Source organism: Rhinopithecus roxellana, chromosome 1 (genome assembly GCF_007565055.1).
Source record: "Rhinopithecus roxellana isolate Shanxi Qingling chromosome 1, ASM756505v1, whole genome shotgun sequence".
Taxonomy (NCBI): Eukaryota; Metazoa; Chordata; class Mammalia; order Primates; family Cercopithecidae; genus Rhinopithecus; species Rhinopithecus roxellana.
Genome location: NC_044549.1, coordinates 79,378,495 through 79,392,182, shown reverse-complemented (window position 1 = coordinate 79,392,182; position 13,688 = coordinate 79,378,495). Strand labels below are relative to the sequence as shown.

At 38.9% G+C, this 13,688-nt stretch overlaps 1 protein-coding gene, 1 non-coding gene and 1 pseudogene across 2 annotated transcripts in view; 2 read left to right on the top strand and 1 right to left on the bottom strand.

The window, feature by feature from the left end:
- DNAH12 (dynein axonemal heavy chain 12) overlaps window positions 1–13,688 on the top strand; it is a 244,273-nt gene that overhangs the window by 23,298 nt on the left and 207,287 nt on the right. Inside the window, 4 exon segments of the mRNA XM_030926675.1 lie at window positions 10,069–10,258; window positions 11,845–11,917; window positions 12,507–12,665; window positions 13,217–13,412. Coding sequence (XP_030782535.1) covers window positions 10,069–10,258; window positions 11,845–11,917; window positions 12,507–12,665; window positions 13,217–13,412 — 618 coding nt within the window.
- LOC115897507 lies at window positions 304–1,055 on the top strand (annotated as a pseudogene).
- Window positions 8,496–8,601, bottom strand: LOC115900841. Its single transcript, XR_004060489.1, has one exon. It is a non-coding gene; the product is annotated as a U6 spliceosomal RNA (small nuclear RNA).

Genomic DNA, 13,688 nt, shown 5'->3' with positions numbered 1-13,688 from the left:
CACCTTGTCACCTGGGCTGGAGGGCAATGGCGTGATCTCGGCTCACTGCAACCTCCGCCTCCCCGGTTCAAGCGATTCTCCTGACTCAGCCTCCCACAGAAAATTTTTAAAAACTCAGTAAATTAGACTTCATCAAAATTAAAAGCTATTGCTCAGTGAAAGACCCCTTTAAGAGGATGAAAAAACAAGCTACACACTGGGAGAAACTATTCACAAATCGCCTATCCAACAAAGACTTGTATCTAGAATATATAAGGAACTCTTTAAACTCAACAGTATGAAAGCAAAAAATCTGATTAGAAAATGGGTAAAAACGGCCAGGCGCAGTGTCTTACGCCTGTAATCCAAGCACTTTGGGAGTCCGAGGCGGGCGGTTCGAGACTAGCCTGGTCAACACGGTGAAACCCCGTCGCTACTAGAAATACAAAATTAATTGGGTGTGGTGGCACACACCTGTAACCCCAGCTACTAGGGGGGCTGAGGCAGGAGGATCGCTTGAACTCGGGAGGCAGAGGTTGCAGTGAGCCGAGATTGTACCACTGCACTCCAGTCTGGGCTACAAGAGTGAAACTCCGCCTCAAAAAAGAAAGGAAAATAAAATGGGTAAAAGAAAAATAGGGTGACGCTGTAGCCCGTCGGGAGGCCCCACAGAGCCTCCACAGCCTCCAGCTTTCCCCAACCAAACGTCTCCGCCATCGGCTCCGCGGCGCTACCACGGCAGACGTGGAAGAAGGCGAGGAACCCTACGCCCTGACCTCTCAGTCCAGGAGCGCAGGCTCCAAGTCGGGGGGCGACAAGATGTTCTAGCTCAAGAAGTGGAAGCGGTGGCCGTGTGGAGCTGGGACGTGGAGTGCGATACGTGCGCCATCTGCAGAGTCCAGGTGATGGATGCCTGTCTCAGATGTCAAGCTGAAAACAAACAAGAGGACTGTGTTGTGGTCGTGGGAGAATGTAATCATTCCGTCCGCAACTGCTGCATGTCCCTGTGGGTGAAACAGAACAATCGCTGCCCACTCTGCCAGCAGGACTGGGTGGCCCAAAGAATCAGCAGATGAGAGTGGTTAGAAGCCTTCTTAGTGCAGTTGTTCAGAGCCTGGTGGATCTTGTTATCAAGTGCCCTTGGAAGGCTAGAACACTCCAGGGGATTAATTCTTCAAATAGGAGTTGATGGATCTGTGGTCCTTTGGGACTCTGATCAAAGGCTTGGTTTAGCATTTTGCCAGCTTTATTTTCAGAAATTCTCAGCAATTAAGAATATAATTTATTAAAGTTGATCCTTTCTACCTCTGTGGTATGTGTCGCACACATAGCTTAGAAGTGCTATAAAAAAGGAGAGAACTGGCCGGGCGCGGTGGCTCAAGCCTGTAATCCCAGCACTTTGGGAGGCCGAGGCGGGCGGATCACGAGGTCAGGAGATCGAGACCATCCTGGCTAACACGGTGAAACCCCGTCTCTACTAAAAAAATACAAAAAAAAAAACTAGCCGGGCGAGGTGGCGGGCGCCTGTAGTCCCAGCTACTCGGGAGGCTGAGGCAGGAGAATGGCGTAAACCCGGGAGGCGGAGTTTGCAGTGAGCTGAGATCTGGCCACTGCACTCCAGCCTGGGTGACAGAGCGAGACTCCTTCTCAAAAAAAAAAAAAAAAAAAAAAAAAAGGAGAGAACTCCAAATTGAATCACCTTTGTAATTTACCCATTTCTATACAACAGGTTGTGGAAGCAGTTTCATTCAGAGGATAACTTTTTGCATGCTTATGGTTGATCAGTTAAAAAAAAAGAATGTTATAGTAACAAATAAAGTGCCTTCTCCCAAAAAAGAAAGATATGAACAGACATTTTACCATAGAGGATATATGGATGGCAAATAAGCATGCAAAAGATGTTCAACATCATTAGCCGTTATGGTAATACAAATTAAAACCATGATTCGTTTTCACTACATACCTGTTAGAATGGCTGAAATAAAAAACAGTGACAATTTCAGCTGACTTTTGACACCACTGACCATTTATTTCCTTTCTAACATTCCCTTGTATGTATTCATCTGGTTCTCTATTATTTCTCTGTTATCTCCATGGATTCCTCTTCCTTGACTGGCTGTAGTCACTCGTCTCTTTCCTTGAATCTCCCTGGATGATTCTCTCCTTTTCTGATTTCAACTACCTTTCATATATTGATGACTCCCAGAGACTGTTTTGCACAAATATGTCAGATTCAACGTGTCAAAAAAATAAGACCACAAGCTTCCTCCATAAGACTCCTTTTGCTCATTTTCTATTCTAGTTGTTATCACCATCTATCCGGTTACTCATGCTTAAAATACCTGAATCTGAACTTCTTTTTCCCCCTCCCCAACTACCTCCGTCCCATATACTTAGTCCCCAAGAGCTCTGTATAGTTCTCAAAACAGTCATTTTCTTGTCCTAGCCTTAGCTTAGAGCTTCATCTCGTCTTGACCATAGCAGCCAACAGCAGCTTTTCTTTTTCCTTTCCTTTTCTTTTCTTCTTTTGAGACAGGGTAGTCTTGCTGTGTCACCCAGGCTGGAATGCAATGGGGCAATCTAAGCTCACTGCAACGTCCACCTCCCAGGTTAAAGCAATTCTTGTGCCTCAGGCTCCCAAATAACTGGGATTACAGACACATGCCACCACGCCTGGCTAATTTTTTGTATTTTTAGTAGAGACAGGGTTTCACCATGTTGGCTAGGCTGGTCTCAAACTCCTGACCTCAAGTGATCCACCTGCTTCAGTTTCCCAAAGTGCTGGGATTACAGGTGTGAGCCACCATGCCCGGCCAGGAATTGCTTCTTAATCAACTACTATGATATCGAGCACCAAAAATAGTTACTTAATGAATGATTGATGGATGAATAAATATGAAAACACATGTTCAGTAAAATATAACAGCTGTTGTAATAGAAGTGTGAAGAGACTACAGTGAGGGCATAATATAGAAAGTTTTAAAAAAAATTTTTTCTGTTTTTTTGAGACAGTTTCTCACTCTGTCACCCAGGTTGGTGTGCAGGGGAGTGATCTTGGCTTACTGTAACACCTGCTTCCCAGGCTCAAGCGATCTTCTAGCCTCAGCCTCCTGAGGAACTGGGACTACAGGTGCGAGGCACCACGCTCAGCTAATTTTTATTTTTTATTTTTTTGTAGAGATGGGGTTTCCCATGTTGCCCAGACTGGTCTCTCACTCCTGAGCTGAAAGGGATCCACCTGCTTCGACCTCCCAAAGTGCTGGGATTACAGGCATGAGCCACCATGCTGGGCCAGGAAGTTTTCAAGAAAAATTTTGAAAGTACAGCACTTGACTTAGATAGTGTTTTGCTAAGGAAGATTATATACTTTAATTCTAAGGGTCAAACATATTTTTATTTTAGGAGATGAAATGGTTTTAGAAAGGTATAAATTAAATATATGTAATTAGAATAATGAATTTAAATTTCATTTTTTCTGTCTTTTTTCTGCAACAAAAACCACATGCAATAAATTTCCTTTCACTATATAGTCATATAATAATTTTATTCAAGCTTAGTTTTCTATATAACATTTCAGTGCTTGACCCTGACCTGCTTTCTAGAACGGCTATAGGTTTGGGGTATTGAGAAAATATCATCTTTGTCTGTATAATTTATTTATTCGTGAGATACTTAACAAATATCCATGCATACTTGATCCTGTGCTAGATGCTGAAGATTGATGGGCAAGATGGACATACAAGCCCTTATGAAGCTTATACTTTAATGAGGAAGACATATAATAATCAAATAAACAAAATTTTTCTATTTTATTTAATAAATAAAATTGTGATAAGTACTCTGAAGAAAATACAGGGTAATATGGTCGATAGTGACTGGTGAGGGAGCAGGGCCATATTAGGCAGGTGGTTAGAGAAAGTATCCCTGAGGTGGTGACATTTATGGAAACCTGAATGGTAGGAAGGAGCCAGCCATGGAAAGACCAGGGGTTGAGAATTTCCCAACAGAGGGAACAGCTTAGTTTAAGTTACCTGAAGGAGAAAACAACTTGGTGTGTTCCAGGAACTGAAAGAAGGCCAGCTTGGCTAGAGCATGCTGATTGAGCTCATGGGAAGGTATAAAATAAACTTGAAAAGGGGATCAGGAGCCAAATATGAGGGCCTTTTGTAGGCTATGGTAAGGTGCTTGGATTTTACTCAGAGTGGCAATCGGAAGTCATTGGAGGATTCTACCCATGGGGATAACATAACCTGATTTACTATTAATGATAAAAAGTCACTTTGACAATTATATGAAAAAGCCCACTTAGATTCTTTAGAAGATGGATTGTGGCTACGGCAAAAGTATAAAAGAAGAACCAGGTAGTTGTACAAGATAACAGTCTAGGTGAGAGAGAATAGTTTAGACTAGAGTGATAGCAATAGAGCTAGAGAGAAATTGTTAGACTCAGGATATATTTTGGATGTAAATGCGACAGGACTTTCAGATAGGGTGCATGTGGAGGGTGAGGAAAAGAGGAACCAAGGATGATTCTTAGGCTTTGGTCTGATTTTGCAGGGTAATTGGTGACACTTATTATTAAGATCATCTAGAGAGGAGGGGAGAGCTGGAGTAGTGAGAGGACTAAGTTCATTGCTAGACAGAGGTCAGCCCATTGATATAGTGAGGGATTGGGGACTATCACAAGACTTTTAAAATTAAGCAGTACATGGGCCAGGCATGGTGGCTCATGCCTGTAATCCCAGCACATTGGGAGGCCGAGTCAAGTGGATCATGAGGCCAGGAGTTTGAGGCCAGCCTGACCAACATGGTGAAACCCCGTCTCTACTAAAAAGAAAAAAATTAGCCGGGCATGGTGGCCCACGCCTGTAATCCCAGCTACTCAGGAGGCTGAGGCAGGAACATCGCTTGAACCCAGGAGGTGGAGGTTGCAGTGAGCCGAGATTGCGCCATTGCACTCCAGCCTGGGGAACAGAGGGCGACTCCATCTGAAAAAAAAAAAAAAAAAAGATTAAGCAGTACATTAATGGAGTGGACATAGAAAATGTCTTTCTGTAAGAATTTTGGAGTGAGCAACTAATAAAAAAAATAAAAGTAAGAGACAAAAAATGTCCATCTAGGCTACACATTTAAAAAATCTTTTTATCTCAAAATAATTTTAGACATACGAAAGAGTTGCAAAAAAGAGTACAAATAATTCCCCTGTATGCTTTATCTGTTCCCATAATGTTAACGTCTTTGCCTGTAACAATGATTACTGTGGTTGTTGCCAAATAGTAATTTTTCTATCATTTCTTTTACATTTTTTATTGGAATTCTGTAGTAAGAAAGAACTTTTAATTTTTTTCTTCATTTATTCATTCATTTAGATCAGTGTGGACTATAGATTTTCTTTTAACCATTAAGTTATAATGTATTATTATTAATAATAATAATTATTTTTTAGAGATGGGGTTTTGCTCTATTGCCCAGGCTGGAGAGCAGTGTCGTGATCATAGCTCACTGCAGCTTTGAATTCCTGGGCTCAAGCCGTCCTCCCACCCCAGCCTCCTGAGTAGCTGGGATTACAGGCATGAGCCACAGGGCCTGGCTTTATTATTAATTTTGAAGTTCAGTTGTTCCACCTTTGACCAGTGGGAGCCCTTAAAGTTGACTCTCGTCTTTTTTTACATATCCCATCATTCTTTGAGCACGTCCTTACTTTCTGGCACAATAAGATGTTCCAGGATTATGCTATATATACTTTTTCTATTCTACCCCTGTAATCAGTAATTCCTCCACGGATTTTTGGCTCCTTTTGGTGGAGAATGGTATTTAAAAACCATGGTATGTGTGTAAAATGTGCTCCTCGATACTGAGTGTCATTGCTTCCTGGCTTTCTCAGCAGAAGATCTAGAAAATAATTATTTCTCTCTCTCTCTCTCTCAAAACCCATGGATTCATACTGATACCTCCTATTCCAGTAACACCCCAGGGTTCATTCTAGCCTGTCTGCCTTTCTCTAGCCTGTCTCCCTTCTCTGACAGTGAGGAATCTGGCTTTCATCCATTAGCCACAAGGTTCACTTATTTTGTTAAATCCTAGAGTATACATAAATAATTTCAAAATTGCTAACTCATACTACTGCGAAAAACAAACCTGCTCACCATATTTTAATTTCATCTATAGTCTTTTGTACTTAGCATAAGGATATATGGTTAAAATATTGTGTTCAGTATTGGTTAGTTCTACACTCCTTTTCAGTAGGTAATTATGAATACATTTTCAGTTGGTAATTACTAATAACTTGAAATTCAGGTAGGTTCAGTGGTTGGTTTGTTTTCATTTGGAGTTTCTTTTCTCCCTTATTTATGTTGATATTTTTTACTTATACTTTGAGCAGGTAAAACAAAACAAGATTTAAAATCAGACCTATACCAAAAGTACACCTCAGAGAGCATCTCCCATCTCTTCTACCCTATTCCCATGCCCCCATACTTTCTATCTGTTCCAAGCTACTCTTTCATATGACCAATCTCATTAATTTTTGGTTTATCCTTCCTGTGTTTAATTTTTTACAAATGAGCAGGTATGTTTTCTTATTTCCTTTTATCTTATACAAAATGCATCATACTGTAGATACTCTTGGATTTTTCTTTTTTGTTGTTTGTTTTTCTTTTTTCTTTTCTTTTTTTTTTTTGAGACAGAGTCTTACTCTGTCACCCAGACTGGAGTGCAATGGCACAATCTCAGCTCACTGCAACCTCTGCCTCCCGGGTTCAAGCGATTCTCCTGCCTCAGGCTCCTGAGTAGCTGGGATTACAGGAGCCTGCCACCATGCCCAGTCAATTTTTGTATTTTTAGTAGAGACGGGGTTTCACCATGTTGGCCAGGCTGGTTTCAAACTCCTGATCTCAGGTGATCTGCCCGCCTCAGCCTCCCAAAGTGCTGAGGTTACAGGTGTGAGCCACTGCGCCTGGCAGTATTTTGTTTTTAACTAAATAATGTATCCTGGAAATCGCTCCACATCAATTTTTAGAGATCTTTCTCATTTTTCACCATTAGCTGCACAGAACACGAATGTATGCATCAGCCACTCTTAAATGTTTCCAGTATTTTGCTGCAATGAATACCTCGTATATGTGTGTTTTCATACTGTTGGAGGTATCGTTTTAATTTCTGTAAGTGGGACTTCAATATGTAGTGTTGTTAGATTTTGCAAAATTTCTCTCCAAAATGTGCTAGCAATTTATGAGAGTGTTTGCTTCCCCATAGTTTCACAAGAGAATGTGGGGGTCATATTTAAAAAAAATTTTGTCAGTCTGATATGTGACAGCTGGTATCTCAGGGTAGTTTAAATTTGCTTTCTGTAATTATGAGTAAGATTATACATTTTAAAATACGGTTTAAGTGCCATTTCAATTATATTTTTATTGTGAAATGTTGGTTTATATCTTCTGCCCATTTTTCTGTTGTAGTTTTGGTGTTATTTCCCCCTAAATGTTTACAAACTGTGATAAAATACACGTAACATAAAATCATCTTAACCTTAAGGGCACAGTTCAGTAGTATTTCCTTTTTTTTATTGTAATTTTTTAAATTTTAAGTTCCAGGATACATGTGCAGAAAGTGCAGGTTTGTTACATAAGTATACGTGTGCCATGATGGTTTGCTGCACCTATTGACCCATCCTCTAAGTTCCCTCCCCTTGCCCTCCATCCCCCAATAGGCTCTGGTTTGTGGTGTTTCCCTCCCTGTGTCCATGTGTTCTCGTTGTTCACCTCCCACTTATGAGTGAGAACATGCGGTGTTTGGTTTTCCGTTCCTGTGTTAGTTTGCTGAGGATGATGGCTTCCAGCTTCATCCATGTCCCTGCAAAGGACATGATCTCATTCCTTTTTATGCCTGTGTAGTATTCCATGGTGTATATGTACCACATTTTTTTTTTTTTTTTTCGAGATGAAGTCTCGCTCTGTCACCAGGCTGGAGTGCGGTGGGGCGATCTCAGCTCACTGCACTCTCCGCTTCCTGGGTTCAAGCAATTCTCTGCCTCAGCCTCCTGAGTAGCTGGGATCATAGGTGCTCACCACCACACTTGGCTAATTTTTTTGTATTTTTAGTAGAGACGGAGTTTCACCATCTTGGCCAGGCTGGCCTTGAACTCCTGACCTCGTGATCCACCCACCTCGGCCTCCCAAAGTTCTGGGATCACAGGCATGAGCCACCATGCCCGGCCATGTACCACATTTTCTTTATCCAGTCTATCATTGATAGGCATTTGGGTTGGTTCCATGACTTTGCTATTGTAAATAGTGCTGCAATAAACCTATGTGTGCATGTGTCTTTATAGTAAAATGATTTCTATGTCTTTGGGTGTGTTCCCAGTAATGGGATTGCTGGGTCAAATGGTATTTCTGGTTCTAGATCCTTGAGGAATCGCCATACTGTCTTCCACAATAGTTGAACTAATTTACATTCCCACCAACAGCGTAAAAGCGTTCCTATTTCTCCACAGCCTCGCCAGCATCTCTTGTTTCAAAAATACGGAATGCTTCACAAATTTGTGTTCATCCTTGCACGGGGGCCATGCTAATCTTCTCTATATCATTCCAATTTTAGTATAAGTGCGGCCAAAGGAAGCACAGTTTAGTAGTATTTTCACATTCTTGTGCAGCGAATCTCCAGAACATTTTGATCTTGCAAAACTGAAACTCTATACTTCTTAAATAACAACTCCTCATTTCCTCTTCCCCGTAGCCCCTGGCAACTACTATTTTGTTTTCTGTTTCTATAAATTTAAATGCTCTATTTACTTCATATAAGTGGAATAATGCAATACTTGTTTTCTTGTGACTGGCTTATTTCACTTAGCATAATGTCCTTAAGGTTCTCCCATCCCCTAAATTTTAAAGCATTCTTTATACTTTGTCTGAGATGTATGTTGCAAATATTGTCTGCCAGATTGTCAATTGTCTTTTGACATTTTAAATTGTTTTTGTTATACTAACCTTTATGTTTTTATGTAGTAAAAATTAATCTATCACTCGTTTCCTTTTTTATATCTAGTATTTGAATCATAGCTAGGAAGGTTTTTCCTATACTCAAATTATAAAAGACTTCATCTATGTTTTTCTTCCTGATCCTTGTGTAGTTTCATTGTTTAAGTTAAATTCTGGAGTTTATTCTTATGTATGATGGAAGGTATGAATTATTTTATCTTTTTCCAAATGGCTAACCAGTTGTTCCAGAAATAGTTCTTAAAACCTTCATATTTTTCCCAGTGTTTTGAGATGCCATGTTTATCATGTGCTAAATTTTCTGTTATACTGGTATATTTTTGGACTTTCTGTTGTTTTCCACTGGTCTGTCTATTCATACACCTGTGCTACACCACACTTTCTGGTGTGTTCTAATGTCTCGTAGGGCTAGCCCTCCATTGCAGATTTTCTTTCTCAGGGTTTTCTTGGCTGTTCTTGCATGTTTATTTTTCACATGAACTTTAGGATCAACTTATTTAATTCCGTAAAAATGTATGTAGATATTTTTATCGGTATTGTGTTAAATTAATTTTGGGAAAACTGAAATTTTCATGACGCTAAAATGTCTTTACTAAGATCAAGTGTCTTTTCATTCATTCATGTCTATTTTTAGTCAGACTATTCATTCTTATGGGAGAATTTGTGAAATTATATTATACTGCTATTGTACTGGAATATAATCTCAAGAGAGCATGGGCCTTGTCTGTTTTGTTCAGCTACTATGTACTCAGCGTTTAGAACAATGTCTGAATATTTGTTGAATCGGTGGATATATTATAATAATAAGTTAGATAATAAGGAATAATAAGTTAAAGAATCTTTGTTTTGCCTTGAGAAAATGAAGACTATGCTAAGAATGTTAATTTGGCAAGAATTCATCATAAATAAAGAAAAAGATAAAATTGTTTCTTTGTAGGATGTACTTTTGGATTAAACAGTTTTTATTCTGAAAATATTATTTTTCAGAATATTTTTAATCTGAAAAAATGTTGTCTTAGGAAGAGAGAGTTCAGGAATTACACTGAAATGATACAACCATGCAGAACATTTAATTTTTTTCTTATGTTCTCAGTTCAACTACATTTATATGAAGCAATGTGTAGAAAGTAGTCCTATAGTACCTATTCAGCAGGAATGGCTGGATCACATGTTAAGGCTGATACCTGAGTCTTTAAAGGAAGGGAAAGAAAGAGAAGAACTCCTTGAAAGTCTTATAAATGAGGTGTCAAGTGACTTTGAAAACAGCATGAAGAGATATTTGGGTAAGTAGCATCTAACACACACCACGCTTCTTTCACCTTTGCCTCCCCCCAACCCCACTGAGTCAAAAATAGAAATAAGCAAAATGAATAATGAACACTATATATTTAAACTATATCTATTTTTTTCTTTTCTTTTTCTTTTTTTCTTCGAGACACGATCTCTGTAGCCCAGGCTGGAGTGCAGTGGTGCTATTTCAGCTCACTGCAGCCTCCACCTGCTGAGTTGAAGCGATTCCCCTACCTCAGCCTCCTGAGTACCAGGAACTTCAGGCACGCACCACTATGCCCAGCTGATTTTTTTTATTTTTTGGTAGCGATGTGGTTTCACCATGTTGACCAAACTGGTCTCGAACTCCTGAGCTGAAGCCATCCGCCCATCTCAGCCTCCCAAAGTGCTGGGATTACAGACTGAGCCACTCAGGCCAGCCCAAACTATTTGTGTTTCTTAGATACGATTTTTATTTAAAGTTTTTATTTTGAGCCTGTACTTAAGTCAAAATCCTTACAATTTAAGGGTACTTTTTGTATTTTTTTTAACTAGCTAACATCTCTTTGACTTTTTACTTTGTCTTTATGAGTTTAGCTATACTATTTATAGGTTTGCTAGAAAATACTAATGTGTTTTGGGAGATTTATTAGGGGTATAATCTGCTATTTTTTAGAATAAACTTTTTTCCTTTTTAAAAATTGACAAAAATTGCATATAGTTATCATGTACAATACATTTTGAAATATGAAACATTGTGGAATAACTAAATTGAGCTAATTAACTGATGCATTTTTCCCCCATATTTGTCATTTTTTGTGTGTGGTGGGAACACAAAATCTATTTTTGACAATTTTCAAGGATACAATAAATTGTTACTAACTAGTCACTATGTTGTATAATTGCTTTCTTTCTTTTCTTTTCTTTCTTTCTTTTTTTTTTTTTTTTGTGACGGAGTCTCACTCTGTTGCCCAGGCTAGAGTGCAGTGGTACAATCTCGGCTCAATGCAACTTCCACCTCCCAGGTTCAAGCAATTCTCCTGCCTCAGCCTCCCGAGTAGCTGGGACTACAGGTGCCTGCCACCATACCCAGCTAATTTTTGTATTTTTAGTAGAGATGGAGTTTCACCATGTTGGTCAGGCTGCTCTCGAACTCCTGACCTCAGGTGATCTGCCTTCCTTGGCCTCCCAAGGTGCTGGGATTACAGGCATGAGCCACTGTGCTCGGCCTCCATGTTGTATAATCTCTTGAACTTGTTCCCTCCTATCTAACTGAAATTTTGTAGCCTGTGACTAACATTCCAGTCCCTGGTAGCCACCATGAAATGCATTTTTTTTAAGTGGCCATGCTAGTGACTTTTGAGTAGATGGAATGCGAAAAACTAAGATCTTATTAAAGCTTTTATTTATCTGAACTCTCCTCTAAAGTAAGGCCAAAATAGTACCAAGAACTTGATTTTGTTTCAAATAAAGGAGTTTTTTCTTACATTCCTTTTAATGCATAGTAAACTATACCATCCAAAACCAAAAGTTAGAAACTTTGATATTAATAGATTGTGCAGAGATTTTCAAGAAGCATTAATATGTCTGTGTATTTTAGTGCAGAGCGTTCTTGTGAAACCACCAGTTAAATGGCTTGAAGATGAAGGAGGTCCTTTACCTGAATCTCCTGTGTGAGTAAATTAGTTTACAAACAGTACTTCATCCAATTTTTGATATAGATAAAAAATAAACTGATCTTATATTCAAGTCTACAGTTGTGATGCTCAAAGGTATTTTGACCACATAAAAAAAAAAAGTACTCTTGTTTTTCCCCCAGAGGTACCCTCTCTACTATGCTTGTTTATTTCTACATGCATAACTGGGGAGATCTTTATGAATGCATAGCTTAACTTAGCCTTGATAAGCTTTGGTATATGCCAGACAGATTTCTCCAGCCCTTTTCTTTAGTCCTAAAGACTGTGTTCTTTCATTTTCTCCTGGGATACCTGAGCCAAAGCACAGTGGAAGTTAGCAGAGCTCTCAGATCTGGCCCATCAGTACTCACAAATTATTTCTGTTCTCTCTGAAGATAATGCAGTATTGAGTTCTTGATGTGTTTTTATTAAATGCATATATCTTAAGGTTCCCATTGCTGACCACAGTTCCCTCTTCTCAAGCCCCAGTTTTCTCACTTCAATACTAATTTCATGTTATAAGCATTATTTCCTAAAGTTTAGGGTGTATTATAATCATGTTCGATATGGTGTTTTGCTTTTCCAGAGGCCTGGATTATTCTAATCCTTGGCGTTCTAGCTATGTGCAGGCAAGAAATCAAATATTCTCTAATTTGTACATTGTTCATCCAACTATGAAAATGTTACTGGACCTTGGTTATACAACATTTGCTGATACAGTTTTGTTGGACTTTACAGGAATTAGGTAAAATCCTGTATTTATTAATTAAATTTAAAATTTGAATGTCTCCTTGCTTGAGTCTATATTTTTGACTGTATAATTTCTAAAACAGATCCCTAAATCTTCAACACTTTTCTCTAGATTTTAGAGTTTTAAAAAATGTATCTTGTTTGTTTCAACAATTGTGTGTGTGTGTGTGTGTGTGTGTGTGTGTGTGTGTGTGTTTCGTGATGGAGTCTTGCTCTGTCACCCAGGCTGGAGTGCAATGGTGCGATCTCGGCTCACTGCGACCTCTGCCTCCCTAGTTCAAGCGATTCTCCTGCCTCAGCCTCCCAAGTAGCTGGGATTACAGGCACACACCACCACGCCCAGCTAATTTTTGTATTTTTAGTAGAGATGGGGTTTTACCACATTGGCCAGATTGGTCTCAAACTCCTGACCTAATGATCTGCCTGCCTCAGCCTCCCAAAGTGCTGGGATTACAGGTGTGAACCACCATGCCCGGCCCAACAATTGTGTTTTAAGACCAATATGTATCATTTGCTTCAAATCATATTTCTTTTTCTTGTAAATAGAGCTAAAGGTCCAATTGACTGTGAATCACTGAAAACTGATCTATCAATACAAGCTAGAAAAGCAGAAGAGAAGATAATGAATACATGGTATCCAAAGGTTATAAATCTCTTTACTAAGAAGGAGGCACTAGAAGGTGTTAAACCTGAAAAATTGGATGCATTTTATAGCTGTGTTTCCACACTTATGTCAAATCAGGTAAATACACTTTATGTATATCAAATGATAATGTTATTAAAATTAGTTCAGTATTTTAAATAGAATTCTATGTAAACATAGTGCTAAGTAATTATTTTGAAATAAATTAAAATATTTCTCATGCAATTTTATTTAAATAATTTTAGCGGAAAAATACTGAGTTTCTGAAACTATCTAAAATGAAAGGAAATCTAGAAGTATATGTTAGTATTATGAGTAATTACTTGGCTCATGCCTAAAGGATATATAAGTTAATTATAGCTTTATTTGGAGTAT